General features: G+C 48.7%; 4 protein-coding genes; 2 read left to right on the forward strand and 2 right to left on the reverse strand.

Moving 5' to 3' along the window:
• Positions 1 to 2,510: 2,510 nt before the first annotated feature.
• On the reverse strand, positions 2,511 to 3,278 carry RCC_01265 (related to agmatinase; the record flags this gene model as incomplete). The annotated part of the gene is made up of 1 exon (XM_023766533.1): positions 2,511 to 3,278. The coding sequence occupies one exon, from the start codon at positions 3,276 to 3,278 to the stop codon at positions 2,511 to 2,513; it is 768 nt and encodes a 255-aa protein (XP_023622301.1).
• A 1,093-nt stretch (positions 3,279 to 4,371) lies between these two features.
• Positions 4,372 to 5,759, forward strand: RCC_01267 (related to taurine dioxygenase; the record flags this gene model as incomplete). XM_023766534.1 has 7 exons in its annotated part: positions 4,372 to 4,632; positions 4,688 to 4,777; positions 4,838 to 5,169; positions 5,234 to 5,355; positions 5,420 to 5,498; positions 5,558 to 5,584; positions 5,639 to 5,759. 7 exons carry the CDS (start codon positions 4,372 to 4,374, stop codon positions 5,757 to 5,759), a joined length of 1,032 nt encoding a protein of 343 aa, XP_023622302.1.
• A 1,705-nt stretch (positions 5,760 to 7,464) lies between these two features.
• On the forward strand, positions 7,465 to 11,426 carry RCC_01269 (related to multidrug resistance protein; the record flags this gene model as incomplete). XM_023766535.1 has 2 exons in its annotated part: positions 7,465 to 7,485; positions 7,539 to 11,426. The coding sequence occupies 2 exons, from the start codon at positions 7,465 to 7,467 to the stop codon at positions 11,424 to 11,426; spliced, it is 3,909 nt and encodes a 1,302-aa protein (XP_023622303.1).
• A 3,124-nt stretch (positions 11,427 to 14,550) lies between these two features.
• RCC_01270 (uncharacterized protein) lies at positions 14,551 to 16,036 on the reverse strand (the record flags this gene model as incomplete). XM_023766536.1 has 4 exons in its annotated part: positions 14,551 to 14,814; positions 14,940 to 15,484; positions 15,542 to 15,850; positions 15,931 to 16,036. 4 exons carry the CDS (start codon positions 16,034 to 16,036, stop codon positions 14,551 to 14,553), a joined length of 1,224 nt encoding a protein of 407 aa, XP_023622304.1.
• Positions 16,037 to 17,633: the final 1,597 nt, after the last annotated feature.

The following is a 17,633-nucleotide window of genomic DNA, read 5'->3' on the forward strand; positions in this document are numbered from 1 at the left end:
AGCTTAGGGAGCTTCTTAATAAGATTAGCTTAATTACCTAGCAGAAAGTTAAGACTATCCTTATTAGAGTTAATAACTAGTTAGCTATTAGCCTAGTTAAGAATTACTTAAACTCTAGAAGGTTACGATACATTTTAGTAAGAAATTACTATTATAGGGAATAACATAATCTTAGAAACATTAAAGTAGAATATATAAATACTTCTAAGTAGCTAGCTAATGCACTAATAAAGCTAAAGTCCCCTAATGCAATTATATAGTCCCTAGTAGACCTATAAAACTTTTCCTTTATAATAACTATAGTTATTACTACCCTATTTTATTTATCGAAGCAAAAACACTATTAGGAACTATATTAGCTATCTAAACTTATAGMAAGACTACTAGAAATTTACTAACTAGCTACTCTTAGGCTTCCTATTACCTCCTAGAGCTTATAGCTCTTAATCCTAACTACTCTTAGGTTATCTTAGTATTATTATTATTAGGAGTATCCTTATCCCGACGGGCACGAATCTTACTAGGGTTAAATGCTATACTAGCATCCTATATCTAGGTAAAGTTCTTTAGGATATTCTATAGTGCAGCTCTTATATAGGCTCTCTACTACTCTCGGTTAGAAGCTAATAGGTAGTTAAAGTTAACTATAGCTATTCTATAATAACTACTAGCGCCTAGAGTAGGAAGAAATCTTAAGAAGTTAATCGGGTAGCGATTATTATAAGGGTATACATTTCTAGTAGGGCTTCTAAGAGTAGTAGGCGACTAGAAGGGCAATACCTAAAAGAGAGGTCTACTATTACTATTATATATTAGTAGGAGAGGACGGTTACGGTAGGTAATAGCTAGAGGATTATCGGGAGCCTTAGATATCTTAGCCTTATCTAGATTCTAAGTAACACGAGCATTAAACTTAGTACGGTTGCAAGTATTTCTTAGAGTAGGCTTATAAGTGCTAAAGTTGCAGTACTCGTAATAATTATTAATAGTACACTTTAGGTAAGCTCCCTTAAATAGGCCCTTAATAGTAATGCAGCTATTAAAGATAGTATTACTACGGCTAGTATAGGAGTTATATATAACATTATTAATCTAAGTACTACGAACTAAAGAAGTAGTAATAGTCGGGTAGTAATTATTGCTACTACTAATATTAACTATAGGCTTCTTAGATCCGGAGCTAAGGGTACTAGGAGTAGCTAAACGAGGCTAAGTAACAACCTTAAACTTAGGCTTTCTACTAGTAAGCTTATCTATCTACTAGATAGCTAGAGGATTCTTTAAGATATCCTTAAAAATAGCTACTAAGCTAAGACTACTACTACGGCCCTCCTTATAGGCTCTATTAAGGCTCTTAATAAAGTAACGGTTAAAATGCGATAGGGGAATAATAATCCTGCCCTTTATATCTAAAGCATACTTATAGGTAATAAGATCTTTTAGAATATTCTAAACCTTCTCTAGTAGCTTCTCTCTCTAGGAAGTACTAGTAGCCTAGTAACTAGTACGGCTAGGATTCTTCTTTAGTAGACTACTACTACTACTACTACTACTACTACCTATACTAGTAGCTATATAACTACCTCTACGGTTAATTACTATAAATATAATAAACGTCTTAATAGATGCTTAATTAAGTGTTCTAATAGATAATTAATTAAGTGTTTAGATATAATATAAGGCGGATTAATATAAAGGATATTATAGTATAGATAATAGTTAAGTTTAAAAGAAGGAGGCCTCTTATAGAAGCGTTAGAAAGAACTTAGGTATATATATTAAGTTATAGGGACCTAAAACATACGTATAATTATATATAACGTGTGTATTAAGCATATATAGTAGTATCTAGCTGCTAAAGCCGATAATAGCTTCTAATCCTTTATATAAATATATATAATATTACTAGAAGGGGGAGTGTTATAATTCTAGCACGTAATCTATAAATAACTAAGGATTAGACGATATAGCCGCATCTTAGATGCAGAGTTTTTACCTATATGCTAATTAGTGTTATCTACGTACTTCACCTTAATTTAGTAATAGCTTTATAACAGGCGAGACGGCTAATTCTTTCCCCTAATCCCAAGAGCCTGAAGTTTATACAGTCCCGTCTCTCGGGGATTAGGGCTAGTTCGGAGGGTTCTTCTCGAATATGTCCGATCGTTGTCAACTAGCCCTAACGACCCTCTGAACCAAGATTGTTAAGAGTGATCAGACGGAGGTTGGTATCACTCGTCATCTCGCTGTTGTCGAGTAACATACCATGGTGACATTTGATGGATCTTACCATGCGGAGTCTGTAAATTTTAATAACACACGCATGTAGGGGTTCGCTTCGCAAAAATTGCTCAAGAGGTGATGTGAACCCAATACGGCCCTTCGGTAACCGGTGTTCAAGTTACTAATGACTAGCTGAAAATCCACCTCTGGAGATATACCGAACAGGCCATCAGCAATGGAATCTTCCGCGAGTGGCGCCACACTGTCACAGATCATATCTCACACGATCAAAGCTCAACCCTCGAAGTGTCCGAAAGCCCGTCCAGGGGTCCGGACGTGGGCCTTGTCGTGTTGGTAACGATTCCTGCCACCATTGCGGAGATGACCTCATAGACAAGTCCAGCAGCTGCAAAGGCAGTGTCACCGCCGGGGTTATCATAGGCGGGTGCGACCTCAACAACGTCTGCAGCGATGACATCGAGGCCTGGAAGTACTCCCCGCAAGACACTAAGTAGCTCGCGAGTACTCCACCCGCCTGGCTCGGGTGCACCAGTGCCAGGGGCAAATGCCGGGTCTAAGACATCGATATCAATGCTCAAGTAGATCCGGGTACCATCGGGAAGAAGGTCTTTGATCGTTCGGATGATGCCCGCGGAGCCCTGGTCGTCGATAGCAGTCGCCGGGATGCGAACAAAGCCTGCGGCGTCGTCGACGTCGTAATCAGACCAGTTGTCGCCTGAAAGCCGGGTGTTTGTTCCTACGTGCACGGATCCCGAGTCATCGAGGAGCCCCTCTGCTGCAGCGTGCCAGAATACCGTCCCGTGGTTGTAATGGGACTGCGGGGAGGCCTGCGTGCTGGGGTATACGGCAGGGCTTAAGGTGTCTAGGTGTGAGTCAAAATGCAGCACTCGGATCGGGGAGCCGTAGATGGACCGTATGGCCCGTAACACGGGCAGCGAAATCAGATGATCGCCCCCAAGGACGATCAGTCGGGGAAACTCGATGTCAGAAGACGCCGGCTGTCGGGCCAGCAAGTCTGTGACTGCTTCGGTCATTTGCTCCAATCCTGCGGTGCCGTCGGTCGGGTCAATAGGGATGTCACTGCTCGATCAAAATCATCATTAACTGTCAACATTCCGGAGACCAACCCAGCAAACCTACTCGCAATCCATGACACGTAGAGGAGATGTGTAAGGATTGATTCCGACCACTGGATTGAAGCCCCTGGAGCTCACGTGTCTGCACGACGCAGCTCGAATGGCACGAGGGCCAAGCCTCGCACCTAATTCCATTGTTARTCAGAGGGAGACAAGCTACATGCGGTGAAGGAGTAACGATACCTGGACGATACGTAGCGCCGGAGTCGAATGGAGCGCCCACGATGGCGATGTCGAATTGTGTCTCGGGACTGATCAAGCATTGGGCGTGTGGAAGATGTCCGAATGTTGGGATACCAGAGAATGCCCACTGCTAGTATCATGAGTTTCGCATCTTTTCGAAGCTTCATCATCGTGGAGGAATGAACCTACGCTTGATCCCCACTTCTCCAGACGTTCCTCTTGTGCAGTTGGCAGAGCGAGTGCGGTGGTCGCAATGAAGATCAGCAGGAACGTCGCAAAAGCGGAAGGCTCCGTTGTCCATCCTGCCGGCCACGATATGGCAAGGAACTTCATGCTACGAACTGGTGTTGGCTTGGAAATCCTGGCTCGAACGAGAAGCTCACAACAGGACGACGTTGGCGCAATGGGCAGAGAGCTGACATACTGTTCACGACAACTTGATCAACTACTTTGTATACAAGACTGGCAGGGACCCAGAGAGACTGATAAGGACCACCAGCCTAGAATTACTGATAAGCATTCCTAATGTTTGTATGGCTTCAGACTGGAAGGCATGATTGTCAGGACATTATCCCTCGTGACTCGGGTTGTCGCGGACTCCAAGTGGCCCGAAAGTCAGACCAAACCTTCTTACATGATGTGGCCCTTGTCCTGGCATCGGGCGCTTTCCACACCTGCCATGGGATACTACGCCCCGAAAGGAGCGTTTGTATGATCTGCTCAGAGACGCTCGTCCTGTGTCTCTCATCAGAGACAGCAACAGCCGCAACCGTAAACTCTCCCACACGCAATCGAAATCGACACCACCATGTCCAAAAGGGGTCCTCTCTCGCTTTCCACAGCCCTGGAAAATCTCGAATGGCACGACGTCACTCCTGTGATTGGTCGAGAGTTTCCCAAAGCGCAGCTGCTGGACATGCTCGACAACGATGCGATGTTGCGCGACCTGGCCATTACTGTCTCCGAGCGGAACGTCGTGTTTTTCCGTAATCAGTCTCTGGACGCCGCAGGTATGAAAGTTCTCGCTCAAAAGCTGGGCGAGTTGAGTGGGAAACCAGAGACTTCAAAGGTACCAGTACAGTCTTGAATGACATGAGAACGACGCAATGTYGATGTCCGTCTAGCTGCACAGACATGCTCTGAGCAACAGTAAGCGAGGTGATGAGAATGACAACAAAACGCTCGACGATGAGATAAGTGTCATCTCAAACAAGGCATGTTTCCAAGGTCCTCTCGTCCACCCTTATCATGACAAGCTCACTAATACCACATAGACCGCTTCTCAATTTTTCCACGAAGAAGTTGATCGATTAGCAAGCGAAGGTTGGCATGCTGATATCAGTACTGAGCAAGTGCCTTCCGACTACGCTGCCTTCAAGATGCTGCAATTACCCAGCACGGGCGAAGTGGGTGGCGACACTCTCTGGGCGTCGGGCTACGAAGTTTATGACAGAATGTCTGCGCCTTGGAAGCGATTTGCCGAACAACTCACTGCCACTCATCGAGACAATGTGTTGATTGACATTGCGAAGAAAGACCCCAGTCTGATGCTTGATCGAGATCGCGGTTCTCCTGAAAACAAGGGCCTCGAATTCACAGTCTCACAGTAAGTCAGCAAAAGAGTCAGTTAGGAGACAGTTGAGAAGCATGCTGAATGTGCCCGAGCAAAGTCCCGTTGTCCGTACCAACCCTGTGACCGGCTGGAAATCATTGTACGGGGCTGCCGGCCAGATTGGCGATGGTTGGATCGATGGTATGCGGTCTGTCGAAAGCGAACTTCTGAAATCGTTCTGTAAGTCATGGTGAACAGTACAGCTGATTGACATGCGCGCGCTGACTTGTTATCACCCGGGCAGTCTTGCAGTTGATCGCGCAAAACCACGATCTACAAGTCCGATGGCGATGGTCGGTCAATGATGTTGCGATCTGGGACAAGTACGCCAACCCCCTTTCCATACCGCTGCGTGTAACCATGACTGACATGTCGCTTTTAGCCGTTCCACTTTTCACTCGGCCACATTGTAAGTGTAACGACGACGTGGTTGCTACCATTGAACGAGCCTGACAACCTCAAGTGACTATCAAGGTGTGCGTTTAGCCCAACGCGTGACGTCGGTGGGCGAAAGGCCATTTTATGACCCGCAGTCAATCAGCCGACGCGAGGCATTAGCTCTTCGAAGAGGTCAGGTGAATTAGTCCTCGAGAGCAGGAAAGCTCAAGTTTGCTTCGCCACACAGTGTTACCGCAGACTCAAGCATACTGAGACCAATATGGAGTCTGACTAGATTATCGAACTTGTGTGTGGGTGACGTGACTCCTTAAGCTGGATAGAGCTACAATACTCGAAATCATCGCAGTGTTGTATATCACGACAGAGTTGGACAGTTCCAGAACTTCAGATCAGTTTGTTCGCAATAGATGCGGTGTTTGAGCATCGGGGCCGAATCTTCTGCCCTCGTACTCAGGTTCCTTGCTGTCAACGTGCTTGAGGTTGAGATGAATAGCGCCGAGCACCATTGGTCGCCATTTGATTTTGGAATGATTTCAACTTTCATTCGAATTGTTTCAGCGACCGGGATCAGACAAGGATACTGCGCTATTCATCTCACCTCAAAGAACGTCAAAAAGAAGTGCTGAAGATTCGAGAACATTCACTTGGAATGATTCATTCACTTGATTGGTGATGTGGAACCTTCCAAATATTGRGCTAGTGGATATACATAGGGACTGCCATTCATTCGTAGCTAGGCAATCAATGAAGTCATCAATCTTCACAAGAGGCGTGGCGTGGACCTTGCATCTTCATAAAGAAAAGACAGTGGGAGGCTTGGAGCCTTGGGGGAATAGAATTCGAGCTTCCAAACCCTCATAGAGACATTGCATTAAAGTATACCTTAGCTCGTACCGCTAACCTTCCTAAACCCTGCGACTCTGAAAGGCCCGAGGAAACCACCTCACGTTTTCCACGTTGTGCCGGGAAAAACACCTTCTACCGAACAAACATTCCCATCACTCTCGGGCCCACTTCGCATCGACACATTTACGAAGCATTTGCGCTACCATGGTCGATTCATCCTGGTCTGAAGATGACCTGGTCTGATCAGGTGAGGATGACATCAAATCCTCTCCTTACAGGTGCTGGTGCTACTTCCTCGCGGCGGCATCTTTTGCTTGAAGCCATCACGAGAAATCAGCGGGGGTAGTCAGAATCCCGGCCACTGTCAGTGGGCCTATGCCGGCTGTGATGATTCTCCTTTCAATGACCTAGGCATACAGAGTCTGTCATGCATACCGAAATGACCGAAAAGATTGCAAGGAACCTCACCGCCAATGTGCGTGAAAAGCTCACTCACCTACGGCTCCTATTGGCCTAAATTTGTTGATGGGAATCGGAATACTCCTGTATGCATGACAGACTCTGTGTAGTAGCGATTGGCAAATCTTGTTACAGCCTTCAGCGGCGGTACACTGCCTAACCAAGTGTCCATTCCGGAGACAGCGTATGGCATCCATTTAGCTTAGGTTTTCCAGCAACGCTGAATGATGTCGTGCCCGCCAGAGCTTGATGATACCTTTGGACCAGCAGTCACAGGAGGATGTCGGCAAGGTTTCGACTTTACCCTTCTCTTTGAGCAAACAGTGCTTCAGTCTGCTCCCGCCGTCCTTCTGCTCATAGCGGCCCCTCTACGCGCGGCACACTTATACCGACAAGATGTCAAGGTCCAGCGCACGGCAGCACTCGTCGCTAAACAAACGGCAATTACACTGCAGTCTCTTACCCAACTAGCACTGCTAGTCTGCTGGACTCTTCCCTGTTCAAATCGGACGCGAGCCTCAATTCCTGCTGTGGCACTCTCTTTTCTGGCATGTTTGTCCCTGCTCCATCTGTCCAGCCTTGAGCATGAAAGGTCGATTCGCCCCAGTACTGTCATTAATGGATGGATACTTCTTTCGATCTTACTGGATGTACCACAGGCGCGAACGTTATTCCTACGCCCGGGTTCGAGGGTACTTCCAGCACTCTTTACCGTTGGGATCGCTCTGAAAGCTATCATTCTCTTTCTTGAGGCGCACGGCAAACAGAAGTTGATTTCCTCCGCCCGATTTCTGCACGCAGCACCGGAGGATCTGGCGAATCTTTACGCGAGGTCGACGGTATGGTGGATCAATAAGCTACTCTTGGCTGGCTATAAAGACTTGCTCAACACCGACAAGCTGCCCAATGTTGAGGCTGATCTCAACTCTGAAGTGGTGTATGCGTCGTTTGAAGCTGAGTGGAGGAAGCGCTCTGCCACGAAAGGAAGAGTCCTCTGGCGTGTTCTCCTCTCCACCGCGAGATTGGATTTGCTCGGCATTGTAGTGCCTCGACTCTGCCTGAGTGCTTTTAAGCTATCGCAACCATTGCTCATAGCACGGATTACGACACTGCTCCACCATGGCATCGATACGGACAGCGACACCAACCGTGCACGGGGATTGATTGCGGCTACCGCATGCATCTACATTGGAGTAGCCATCACAAAGGCCATGTATCAGCGTGGGCTGCATCGCCTGCTGACTAGACTACGCAGTGGCCTGATAGCTGCGCTATATGCTAATGCGATGCGCATGGATTCTTACAGCTTGAGGGATGGCGCAATTCTGGCTTTGGTGACTGCTGATGTCACTCGAATCTGCACTTCGTTGAAGAACCTGGATCAACTTTTTGCAGCCCCTATCGAGATTGGAGTGGCCATCTACCTTCTTCAACTCCAAGTCGGAGTCCCCGCCGTTGCTACGGTGGTACTTGTTGTTTCTCTGACTGGATTTGGCTTGCTAGGGTCTAGGTGGGGGGTGGAAATGCAAAAGGAATGGCTTGCCCACGTTTCTGAGCGCGTCAGTTACACATCAGCTGTACTCGGCCTACCGAAGGCATTCAAGATGCTTGGTCTTGAGGATTACTTCATCGAGCGAATCCAGCATCTGCGCGAGCTAGAGCTTGCTAAGATGGCTCAGTATAGGGTCTACGTGGCATGGAGGAACGTACTGGGCGTGATTCCTGTCCAATTTGCGCCACCGCTGACTTTGACGATATTGACCTTTGTGAACGGGAGAGAAGCTCTGAATACCACTTCAGCCTTCACAACTTTGGCCCTGGTCGCCTTGCTCACTTTGCCAACAATGGAACTCATGCATGCATTCCCACAGTTCCTCACAGCAATGGCTAGTCTAGACCGCGTGGAGGCTTTCTTGCATCGGAGAACTCTGTCGCCGCAAACGAAGGCGAATGTTGAGAATTCTGACAGCCAGGAAGACATATCGTTGAAGGATCTGAAGCCTTCAATTCCCCACTCGAGTCTTTCTGAAGCCCCATACATTGTACGGTTGCGAAATGCGTCGGTCGAAGCGGGAGCAGAGGATAAACCAGTCCTGCGAAACATAACGTTGAACATTCGGCAAGGCCAGATGACTGTGATCATCGGACCAGTTGGCTGTGGAAAGTCGACCCTGCTCAAAGCTCTCATTGGTGACTTGGATTTATCTGAAGGCCATCGCGATGCATCTCCCGAGGCGAAATTCGCTTATTGCTCTCAAGAACCCTGGCTTCCTAACGAGACTGTCCGGGATACTATCGTCCAGCATACCACGCTTGACATCCAATGGTACCACACCGTCGTCAGCGCTTGTGTGCTCGTTCCTGACGTTGAAAGACTCGACAAAGGACATATTACTATGGTTGGGGCATTGAGTGGCGGCCAACGGCAACGAGTGGCACTCGCTCGAGCTCTTTACTCCGATAACAGGGTCCTAGTTGTAGACGATATATTCCGGGGACTCGATGCAAACACCTCACGGCAACTTTTCACAAGAGTCTTCGGTCCGCTTGGTCTGTGTAAAGCCCGTGGTATTACTGTAGTCATGGCTACTCACTCGGTACAATTCCTATCAGAGGTCGACTTTGTGGTTTCTTGCATCGATGGAACGATCGCCGAGCAAGGGACGTACGAACAACTTCGCATCAACGCCGGATATGTCAGTCAACTTCCGCTCATTAGCGAAGAGAAGGACACGGAGGACATCTCAGGGGAAACCACACATAGCTCACGGGAAATGACAACTCCATCAATGCCAGCGGAGGCAGCCCTAGCGGAACAAGATCTGGCTCGACGCACTGGAGATAGAGCAGTCTATTACTACTACTTGAAATTCATCGGACTTTGGCCTTGCCTTTTTGCGGCGGTTGCCGCTGCAACTTGCGCGTTTGGAGAGAAGTTTGCCGACATCTGGTTCAAATGGTGGGCAGAAGCGGAGGGCGGTACCACAACCACTCACCATTCTCTCGGGCATTATATCGGCGTTKCCTTCCTCCTTGCCTTCATCGCATGTGCCGCACAGGGCGCTCTGATCTGGATCCTGACCGTTGTTGCYGCATCTTCAAGCTCTGCACGGCTACACAAGCAGCTTTTAAAAGCAGTGATGAGGGCTACCTACAAGTTCTTCATCGAAACCGATCCGGGTGTAACTTTGAACCGGTTTTCGACCGACATGTCGATCATTGAGTCCGAATTGATTGTATCGTTTATGCAGTTCTGCGACGGTACTGCGCTTTGTATCGTTGCCGCTGTGCTTATCTTCATCGGTTCACGGTACTCACCAGCGGCACTCGTCTTCGCCTTCATAGCCATTTATCTGGTTCAGCGGATCTATCTACGGACATCGCGACAGTTGAGATTCTTAGAGTTGGAAGCTCTGGCGCCGCTTCTTACTCACTGCAGGGACACAATCACCCCAGACGGAGTTACGTCCATCCGCGCCTTCGGCTGGCAACATTCATGCTTCCAAGAATGCAAACGTCTGCTTGATAGATCACAACGATCTTTCTATTTGATGCTCAGCATTCAAAGATGGCTGAACCTGGTTCTTTCGTTGATTACAGCAGCAACAGCTACAGTTGTAGTAACATTGGCCCTCACTATACCGGCGGCATCCTCTGCCGGAGCAATTGGAGTGTCCCTCCTCGGGGTCATTAGCTTCAGCTCCCAACTGTCATTTCTCATCGAAGCCTGGACCATGTTGGAGACCTCCCTCGGCGCAGTCGCACGGTGTAAGAACTTTGTAGAGACGGTGCCTACAGACGTAGGGAAGGAAACGGTCTCACCACCGAGCTTCTGGCCAACGCAAGGCATCGTGGAGTTCAAAAAAGTGACTGCTTCGTACAATGTCGACAAAGAGGTACTGAGGGATATAACACTTTCCATCTCTGCCGGCGAGAAGGTCGGAATTTGCGGCCGAAGCGGCAGTGGGAAAAGCTCCCTCCTCCTTGCCCTGTTCCGCCTTCTAGACATCCAATCTACCGGAAGCATCGAAATTGATGGGATTGACATTTCGACTCTGCCACTGCAGGACTTGCGCCAAAGATTGACGGCTATCCCGCAGGAGATTCTCATATACCCAGGAAGCATCTACACCAACCTGGATCCTTTGGGTCGCAGCTCGATTGTCCTCGCGAAGATGGCCCTACAGAAAGTTAGTCTTCAGGAGCTTGCAAATGGTAGCTTAGACGTCGAGATGAATTCCCTGAGCCTGACTCCAGGCCAACTGCAGCTGTTCGCCATAGCTCGAGCGCTTCTGCGTCCGACAAAAGTGCTTGTTCTCGACGAAATAAGCAGTTCCACAGACGATGTAACAGAAGAGTTCATTATCCGTTTGGTGAAGGAAGAGTTCAGGGCTAGTACTGTCATTGCGGTAGCACATCGTCTGAAGACTATTGTTGACTTTGACAAAGTTGTTATTATTGACCAGGGGTCCATTGTTGAAGTTGGTCCACCACGAGATCTGTTGGGTCAAGCAGATAGTATATTTAGGCGTATGTGGGAGGAGTAGCAATGGTCCCGCATTCATCAATCGGAGCATAGTAGTTGCTAGCAAAGCTTCCATGTACATCCTCGTTGTGTCTAACATAATTCAACACTAGAACCTTTTTCTTAATCTGCTGCTTCTCCTTTTCTTTTCGTAAACTGTCTGCATTATAGGCCACAAGGGCCAATGAATGGCATGACCACGTGACACGTGTACATGACTCGTTTACCACACCACCCTTTTTTCACGCGTAGACAGCTCACCACCTTCTACACTGTATGCATCACATCACTTCAACCTGTGCTGTATCACTCTCTCCTCAGCTTCCATCAACTACAAATCCCGCTTTGCTGTAGCATAATGCAAAATACCCAACATCACATCAACGTCCTCGTGTACAGCTTATGCAGGCTACGAGGACTTCCTGTCTTGGTCACCAATATCATTGCGAGCTACCTCGACAAGTCCGTCATTCAAAAACTAAGCAAGGTGTCCAAGAAATTGAATGAGTATGCGATCCCACTAGTTTACCATGACATCCAACTCGATTTCGGCAGACATGCGGACTGTGGACGCAAAACGGCTCTGCTTCTTCGGACCTTGCTCACGAACACGACGGCGGCTGCATGCGTCCGATCGCTCGTCTTGAGTGGTGACCTACTGCTGTCATGGAAGCAAGACACTTCTCAAGCAAATAATCCCGCTGAAACAGTTATAGAGCTGCCTGCTTTCACACCGCGGGAGATTGAATTACTATGCAAGTTGACTGACGCTTGCTTCGCGACGATTCAATCATTGTCTATCCAAGACGCTTTGCCGAAGCTGTGCTTGAACATCATCAGCTTGTGCTCTCAACTCGAGGACCTAAGCATTAGCTCTGTTTACCTTGAGTGTCCCGAAATTACCGATACGTTTGAAGCTAAGGCCAAGACTGGAGACTTCGGAAGCTTGAAGAACTTGCGGACTTGCCGGTTATGCTTTGACTTGTTAACCGAGCAGCCTCAAGAGCAATTCGATATATCCCAGGCCTGGGACCATGCGGCACTCATGCCGTTGTCGGCACCAAACATCGAAGCGCTATCGGTCGCCATGACTTTGGCTCCAGGGATCACCAATGGTTTACGTGCGACCTCGATCACAAGCCTGACTCTCCACCACTGCCAGGAGCAAGAGTCTTGCTTGGAAGACTTGTTCTCTGCAATGCCCAAACTCCGGTATCTTGAGTACCTGGCTTCAGTAAATACAGACTGGTGGCGTGTCTCACGTCGGAGAAATCCTGATGATCGACCGGACATTGGGCTAGAACTGCTCTACAGGTCCCTTTACCAACTAAAGGATACCTTGGAGGAACTTGTTGCTGGTCAGACATACATATGTGCCAATCAGTACTTCCGGGAGGGTGGCCTCGAACATGGTCATGGACTGCCGGACCGACATCTCAATAACTTGTCGATCATGGGACACCTGCATACGCTATCGATACCGTACATGTCGCTTCTCGGCCGCGAAGCCAARGATGCCTCAAGTTATGACTGGCATGCCTTTCTTCCCAGATCATTGCGGTCGCTAACTTTGACTGATCATCTGGCTGAGAACGGCTGCAACTACCAGCCTACATGGGACGACGCGAGCTTGTTACCCGTCTTCACGAGCCTTTTGGATGCGATGGTGGTATGCAGGTCAGGGCCGGAGTCTTCGAGGTTCGCTCTTGTCTTCCACCAAAGCGGCTGCGATGATGTCACGAGATCGACGCAGGAGAAGCTAGATTCTCTTTGTCAGGACCGCAACATATCCTTCTCGGTGGAAAAGTTTGCGGATGAGTGTTTTCCGGGGGAGTACTGGCCACTGAAATAGATCTGTATAAAGGTACCGCGAGCCATTCGGGAGAGCTTACTTGTGGTGTATGTCTAAAACGATCTACACATACACATCGATGATTACATGCTTTCAGATGAGTTCGCAAATTGTCTTATCCTTCGACTACATTGCCTTCTACGTCCTTTATATAAGCCTGACTCAGTTAGACCTCTTTCGAAGTAGCGAAACCACGCAAGATGCCATCGTCATCACGACCAGTACAGCCGCCGCGATGCCCACGCTATGCCTCTCCCAAATGCCGCTTATATCCGACGACGTTTTGGCCAGCGAGTAGGCATGCGTCTCGTCCGAAACCTGGAACCTGCCACTAATCTGCGTGCTTGATGAGATATCTGTCGAGAGCCTTAGGCGGTATTCAGAGTCGTCTAAATCCTTCGGTATATGCCAGGGGTATGTCATGCTACCCAAGAATTGGTACTTGCACGAGAGGTCGAACCGCTCGAGGACCAGTCCGTGACTATTCGATTCGTGGACAGGTCCGCTGCCTTTTCAAAAAAAAAAAACAAGGGGTCGCATTCGTCGATGCTGGGAAGAATCGTTAGCGAAGTTACATCTGCTAGCCAAATCTAGACTTACGCATCACTTCTTTAATCACCGTTTCCGTGTCGTTGTCTTTTACAAAGTCAAGAGTGAAGAGCGTAGTATCATTGAGGGCCTGGTCAAGTGGGTGGCCAGGAGATGGCCCTTCTTGCCAGTTGCCTCCGAAGTAGATCCATGAGATCTCAGCAGGACCGTCCGGCTCGTAGACGTCAATATCTAGCAAGCCTGGGTTGATGAATGTGCCAGCAGTCTTGTTCTGCTGAGCGTCGATGAACTCGATTTTGTCATCTATTCCCACGGGGAAAGAACAGCGCTCTGACTGGACATCGTTCATTTCGGTCAGCGCGTAGGAAGGAGGCATCGTCGACCTACCGAATCGAGTTGGAATTGTCAATGGAGAATGCTCTTCCAAGGTAGATGTCAAATGAAGCAGATTTTAGTGGGGAGCATCTACTACTAACATCTATATTTGCTGCTTCGCTGCAACCTCCATACTATGAATAGTAAAGTGACTGCGCCTACTTGAGGTGTGTTTGAGTTTATACGCGTGAACGCCGCGTTTTAGAACATATTAATTACACCTACACTTTTGTACTATCTAGGCCGCTTAGACGGCAACGACAGCTTTCCGACGCACACACCGAGACTGGTCAAACTATCGCGAAGAGAGCTAAGGCAGACAAGACCGCACACCTCTATCCTCCGCACGCCCTTCTTCGTGAATTTTCCTTTAGCAGCCGCCAGTGATCGGAGGCTGTGGCATAGTATCGCTCAAATCGTTTTCAGGGGCGGAATCCTGAAAGACGCCTAGAGTGGCATAACCAAAGGTCGCTCGGTTGGTATTGTCATACATCTGTACGTCAAGGACTTGGTCCAATGACCAGCCATCATCGACGTTGGCGCCAAGGGTGCAGTGCAAGCTGTCCTCGGCCATCTGGAACATTGCGTTCTCATCAACAGTAATGTCTTGCCATGCTGRATCAGCTATAGCGGCCTGTCCGGTCATTTGTCAGTACATGGATTTCACCCGCTCAACCAGGCTTGAACTAAACAAGTGGATACAGTGCAAGGAGGTTATAGCTGGGGTATACGGAGGGAGCACTGGGCATGTGAGCTTACCTCATGATCAAAGCGACCCTCGAGCAGCCTACCATCTTCGATAACTTCCTTGCGGTACTGTTCCTGCCATCTTTTGTGGATGTTTGGGTTTCCCTCGATGAATGGCTCGATGGTGATGTGAGAAGTTGTATTGGTGAATTTGGTAGACAACACCACATGTCCATCTCTTGGGTGTTCGAACTTGAAGCGTGGAACCAACGCGTGAACACCGTCACGCTTGCTCAGCTGATGCTTGTCATTGGCGTAGCCCAGGAACTCTGAGTGCCCGAAGTTTGCATTCCGGATCATTGCTGCGGTTACGTGGTTGTGGAAGTACTGGTCCCACTCCTCTTCGTTCGAAAGACCCCTGCCTTGCAAGTCACGCTTCCATGGATGATCTTCGCGGCGCCCTAGTCCACGGAATCCGTGCATTTCAATACTCTCCGCAAAGCTTTGCCCGAATGTGCTGCTGGGATCTGGTAGAAGTGGTGCGCTGTGTGCGATTGTGGTCACTCTGGCGGCAGCCCAGTCCGCTCTTTGCGCGAGATAGAAAGCCACGCCCGAGCCTGGAACATGTCGTCAACGATTGTGCGGATTGATGGACATTTCTCCAGAATACTCACCGCCCAGGCTGATCAACCCGCTGGCTGCGCCGATGATACAACTCGCTTTTGATATTGCGGTAGACTGCAAACCACCATACGCAGCAGCAATCACCTCGTAGCACCCAAGAGCTGTGGAAACAACGCCTCCGAGGCCAGTGGCCCAACCAACACCCCTTAAGATGGCTGACACCGAGAGTTCGATGCCCAGAAGCTGGGCTCGCGCAAGATCCAACTCGGTGATGTTGTGAACGTTAGCTGCGAAGACGACCATCTCTTTGGTGGGAGCACGTGTTGTCGTCATGTTCTGCATCGCAACACCATAGCGACCTACACCTCGTTAGGAGATTCTTCAGAAGGTCCCGGTAATGGGGATAGAAGAGTCAGGCCGCCATGAGGGTCTTACTCACCAACTTGGCTGTTCCAGTCGAAATCTGCTGGTGTGAAGCTATCGACAACGGCGACAACTTGCTGCGACACTGCAAGCAGTCCCACTGCAAGGAAAGTGGCCTTCATCTTTCGGTAGTGAACGAGTGAATGAGCTGGTAGGAGATATTGCGAGTGAATTAAGTCCAATCAGTTGGAACTTGGAGACACACTTATAATCTCTCACCTTTGATTCCAGGGCACATCTTATATGTGTTCCGGTGCCCGCATGCTTTCAGCCCTCGATGCAACGCTGACATGGATATATTCCTTCACAATGATAAAAGCATCCATCGCGTCAAGCTTGCTCCGCAATTTAAGGGTTCCACTGAGGCAAAGCATCTCGGAAAAACAAGTCGTTCTTGATCCGGTATAGATCTTCGATCCCCATACATTATCTCTCCAACTTGGAAAGGGCCGAGCGACCAGATGCCCCAGTCGTACTCCCTGTATTTGTGACTTTCGCGATCAGCATCGTGTTCCGACATCGCAAGCCTGCTTCATGGGGTGACATTCAGCCCTGGTCCAAAGTCCTGGCTGAAGTTGTTACGAACAAAGATTGCTGGCTGAATGCAAAAGTGATGAAAAGGCTCAAACGCCTGTTATTAGTCGTAAACACACACTGCACTGCTACTCCATATTGCGAGCTGGGAAGCCGCTGATAATTCGATGTTGCAACACGTTACAGCAGATGGGTAGACGAATGCAACAATCCCTACGAATACATCGATTGTCAATCTACATCTGCAGGAAGATGGAGGCCTCTTTTTCACTGTGCCTCAAACGCATTGGGTGTTGTGTCTCAGACTCATTTCCCTGTATCGTCGATGATTGGTAGCCTTTTCCGACTTGGCTTTCCCAATGCGTTCAAGCGTGCAAGCATGTGGGTCGAGTCAAGCTTGCCAAGCGTGCAAGGGTGAATGATAAGCCTGCTCGGCACGCTGCCTCCGGACAGTGCGACGTGGTACATTTTGTGCTCCACTACAACATGCGTCCTGCGTCATTTACCGTGCCTCTCTAATTCCTCAGCGCTGTCTTTTGAGCATTCTCGTGATCTCAACTTTTTCCAGCTTCCTTTGACACTGCGTACCAACCGACAACAAGGACATACACGATCCATGGACACACAATAGACGCCTCTGTGTTAAGCGCTAGTGGGCCGCTTTGAGGAGCTTTCGTCCTTTCCGGACGAGACGAACCATCAAATTCCGACGACGATGACAACTCATCCAGATGACAACAGTACAGACGACGGCCAGTCGCTACAGTTTGACCCTCAGACCCATTACAAGCATCCATGGCCACGAGCTTGGACAATATGGACGTGCTTCAACATGGTGATCATCATTTTCATGTTGATCGCACTCCTTGCTCCTGAGAATCCCGGAACCCCTTTCGTTGTCAGCTACATGATGTTCGCAATCAGTGGAGGAGGTGGTCTAATAATCTTCTTGGTCATCGATCCCTCTATCGGCGTTTTCCAGAAGACACATCGTCCTAGGATATCCGGCGACAAATATGGTGACTCGGCTGTCGTCCCTGTCTACTCAATACGGCCTTTGTTTGGCTTGAAAAGATGCGAGCAGATTGGAGGACGGCAATCTAGGATCGGTGGTGTAGGAGACTACAATGAGCCGTATGGTTATTACTCCAAACTATTCGGCAAAGGTGTATGCAGGGTCCGATG

Source organism: Ramularia collo-cygni, assembly GCF_900074925.1.
Source record: "Ramularia collo-cygni strain URUG2 genome assembly, contig: RCC_scaffold01, whole genome shotgun sequence".
NCBI classification, from domain to species: Eukaryota; Fungi; Ascomycota; class Dothideomycetes; order Mycosphaerellales; family Mycosphaerellaceae; genus Ramularia; species Ramularia collo-cygni.